Raw genomic sequence first — 3,179 nt, 5'->3', positions numbered from 1 at the left:
TAGGTAGGTAGGTAGGTAGGTAGGTAGGTAGGTAGGTAGGTAGGTAGGTAGGTAGAGGCGGCCTTTGTCCCTGCCTCTCAGGTCCAACCAATGTGAGAAAGATGTAATGTCCGAGCAGAAAGACCGAGGTACTCGATAAAAATCCTCCCCACACGTGAATCGACCCCATGTCTTCTGTGTCACGGCAAAGAGCCTCACCGCTATACCACAGAAGTAGGTGTTGTCCACCTGTCTCGGTCTTCACAAATCGCTAACAGATTTGCAATGTTCTATCTGCTCAGCACCTAGTTTTGAGAAATGTGACGTTAAAAATTTTGAGTTTCACAACATGTCAAGCTTTCTTAAAACCAGTTCTTTGAATATCTTGATAACGACTCTGAATAATCTTACAATTTTAATTAAGCAGATATAACATTTGTTTTCATGTTCTTAGTAACTTCAAACGGCCAAAAAAATCAGATAGAACTTTCTAATTCTAAGGTAACGAAATGGCATGTAGGGCTGCAGGAAGCGGATTTGTTTTCCCTTTTTTTCTTTTCGTTTCTTATGTCTTTTTTGCTGATGAAAGGGTGTGTGTTCGGAGGAGCTGGTTGAAAGAGAAGGGTGGGAGGGTGGCAGTTTTGGAGAAAAGGAAACATAAAAGTGAGGTAAAAAATTCGTGGAGCAACTTATCCTCAAATATACCTTTAACACGGGTGGGTCAGTGTCACCAATATTTTGCACAGCAGTTTGTATCGATGAGTCTTAACATTATCAATTTTTTCCAAAACAACTGAGGCTAGATTTTACTACAATTGCTATAGTTAATTGATCGCTTTTAAGCACAAGGGGGCTATCCCGAAAAATACTGTTTTGAGAAAATTGAAGGTAAGGTTTTTGGATCCATGTTCAGTTCCTTTAAAAGACATGGGGAGTTTTCTCTATAATAAAACTGATACACACACCAATAAATTCAAATTTCTCCTATAGGTAGGTTAATGCCCACTTTTGGTGTAGGCCAAGATTTCTGGAAACCCTCGAAATCTGGTTTAGCCCACTTGTCCTTAAAAGCGACCAATTAAGACCGTGCAATATCCCTAGAATCAGAATGAACTGGCTTGGCCCCAAATTAAATTTTGCAATCAAGATAAAAATCCTACCAAAAGTGGGTGGCTCTTTAAATGTCAAATTAAATGTGTTTTTTTTTCTTCAGAGCTAAGATGGTTTCTTGTTTGAAACAGCGTCGTGGCAAAAAGAAGAGGGGGCATGACATCGTTTGTTGTTGTGTTTTTTGGGGGGGGAAGAACTGGTTGGACAGCTGACTGGTGTAGGACGCCCATGTCACAAATTCCGCGGCCTGGTACAGCTTGTCCTAGAGCTGTGACGTCATGTGTGCTTACATGTCCCACGCCTTCCCGATCTTCCCACCTTGCCCTCTTATAATTATATAATTACTTTTTTTGTTTAGTTATAGAAATAGTTTTACGGCACTTGCAACTCAAACAGGTCATATAGGTGTTGAAGATTAGAGGTGCAAAGAAAAGGAGGAAGAGAGATAAAAACGCTAAAAGTTTGACAAGGGAGAATGAGCAAACCACACCAGAGCACCCTCTGACCACCCACATGTGCTTAATATGCTTCACACCTCCCTTATTTTCCCACGCTGCTGTTATGTAATGACCATTAAAGGTGGGTGGTTGGGAGGCACTTTGTGGTTTGTTCCTTTTTCCCTAACAAACATGTATTGGCCTTTTCTCTCCTCCTCCTTTTCTTTGTACGCTACTCTCTAGTAAACCCATTAATCTTCCGCGCTTATATGTGAGATGTCTTGGTAAAATCAGGCACTAGTCAAAATAATTAAATCAAAGAAACCAGCATATTTCTGACTGCTAGATGATTTTAAAAAAATAAAAAATTTTTGACTCAACACATTGAAAAAATATTTCTGTGTTTTTGAAAACATATTTCAGTGTGGATTGTACTGAAGAATGTTGATAAAAGTCAAATGCACAAAAATTGTAAATTTGTAGGTTTCAAGGACACTCAAGCTTTAGAAGTCACCCCAATTTCTTGGCAGCCATTTTCTTGATGATTTTACCTCTGACACAATGGGTCTCCACCTCTTTCAACTCTTATATGATCTAATTGTGTTGCAAGTGCCATAAAACTCTTATTAAAACAAGAATCGAGCCCTTGATTTCCTATTCCACCTTGAAATGGGCATTGGGAAAAGAGAGTGAAACAATTTCATGTATTTTTAAGATTTTGTAATTGATGTTACATTATATTATGGTGTTGTCAGACTGGCGAAAAACTCATGTTTGTGTTTTGTTTTGTGTTTTCCCTCCACCAGGTGGCACCCTAAAGATCTACGGAGAGAGTCTGCGTCCGGATGTCCCGTACAAGACGCTGTTCCTGTCCACGGCCGACCCAGCCGCTGCTGTGGTCAGGGAGGCCATGGACAAGTACGGTCTGGAGAAGGAGGACTCTTCTCTCTACTGTCTGGTCGAGGTATGTGGTGTGTGAGTGTGTGTATGTGTGTGTGTGTGTGTGTTTGCTCATGTGTGTGTACGTGCTTGTGTTTGTGTGTGCGCACATGTGCATTTGTACGTGGTTGGGGGAAGAGGGAGGTGTGATTGGAGGACTCTTTCTTTCTACAGTCAGGTCGAGGAATGGCATCAGAAGATTTTTTGTGGGTAGTTTGCTCTTTCTTTCCTATCAAACATCTTATCGTCTTTATGTCTCCTCCTTCTTTTCTTTGTGTGTCGCTCTCTTGTAACACCTCTAATCTTCGGCACTTATGTGACTTATTTGTGTTGCAAGTGGCATAAAAATCTAATCGAAGCTAAAACTTGTTCATGTAGTATAAATGAAATAGCCAAAGTCTTATGACATTTTGTTTTTGTGTGTGTGGTTGGAGGGTGCCACCGGCAGGTCCTACTTCTTTTCTTTCCCTTTGTTTTTTCTGTCCCTCTCTTGTGTCTTCTGACCATTATTGTGTGGTTGTGCTTCTTTTTTTCTCAAAATCAAAACTTTGGGGTGGGGGGATGGAGAGGTTTATTGCCCCCTCCAGAAAAAAAAAAAGCTCTTGATGTTGTGTTATTCTGTCGGCAGGTCCTGTACATTGTTTTCTAGTTTTGTTTTTGTCAGAATGTTCTGCTCATCATGTTTGTTGTGGGGTTGTTTTTTTTTTTGGGGGG

The 3,179-nt window shown here is 40.5% G+C and overlaps 1 protein-coding gene across 1 annotated transcript in view; it reads left to right on the top strand.

Annotated features, from left to right (window-relative positions):
* The window catches only part of LOC101853852 (afadin), a gene marked incomplete in the record, with an annotated part of 77,252 nt that overhangs the window by 44,102 nt on the left and 29,971 nt on the right, over nt 1-3,179 (top strand). Inside the window, 1 exon segment of the mRNA XM_013082525.2 lies at nt 2,333-2,490. Coding sequence (XP_012937979.1) covers nt 2,333-2,490 — 158 coding nt within the window.

The sequence above is a fragment of the Aplysia californica genome, unplaced genomic scaffold (assembly GCF_000002075.1).
Source record: "Aplysia californica isolate F4 #8 unplaced genomic scaffold, AplCal3.0 scaffold00179, whole genome shotgun sequence".
Taxonomy (NCBI): Eukaryota; Metazoa; Mollusca; class Gastropoda; order Aplysiida; family Aplysiidae; genus Aplysia; species Aplysia californica.
Note: the sequence above shows the minus strand (reverse complement) of the source record. Positions and strands in the feature narration are given on the sequence as shown.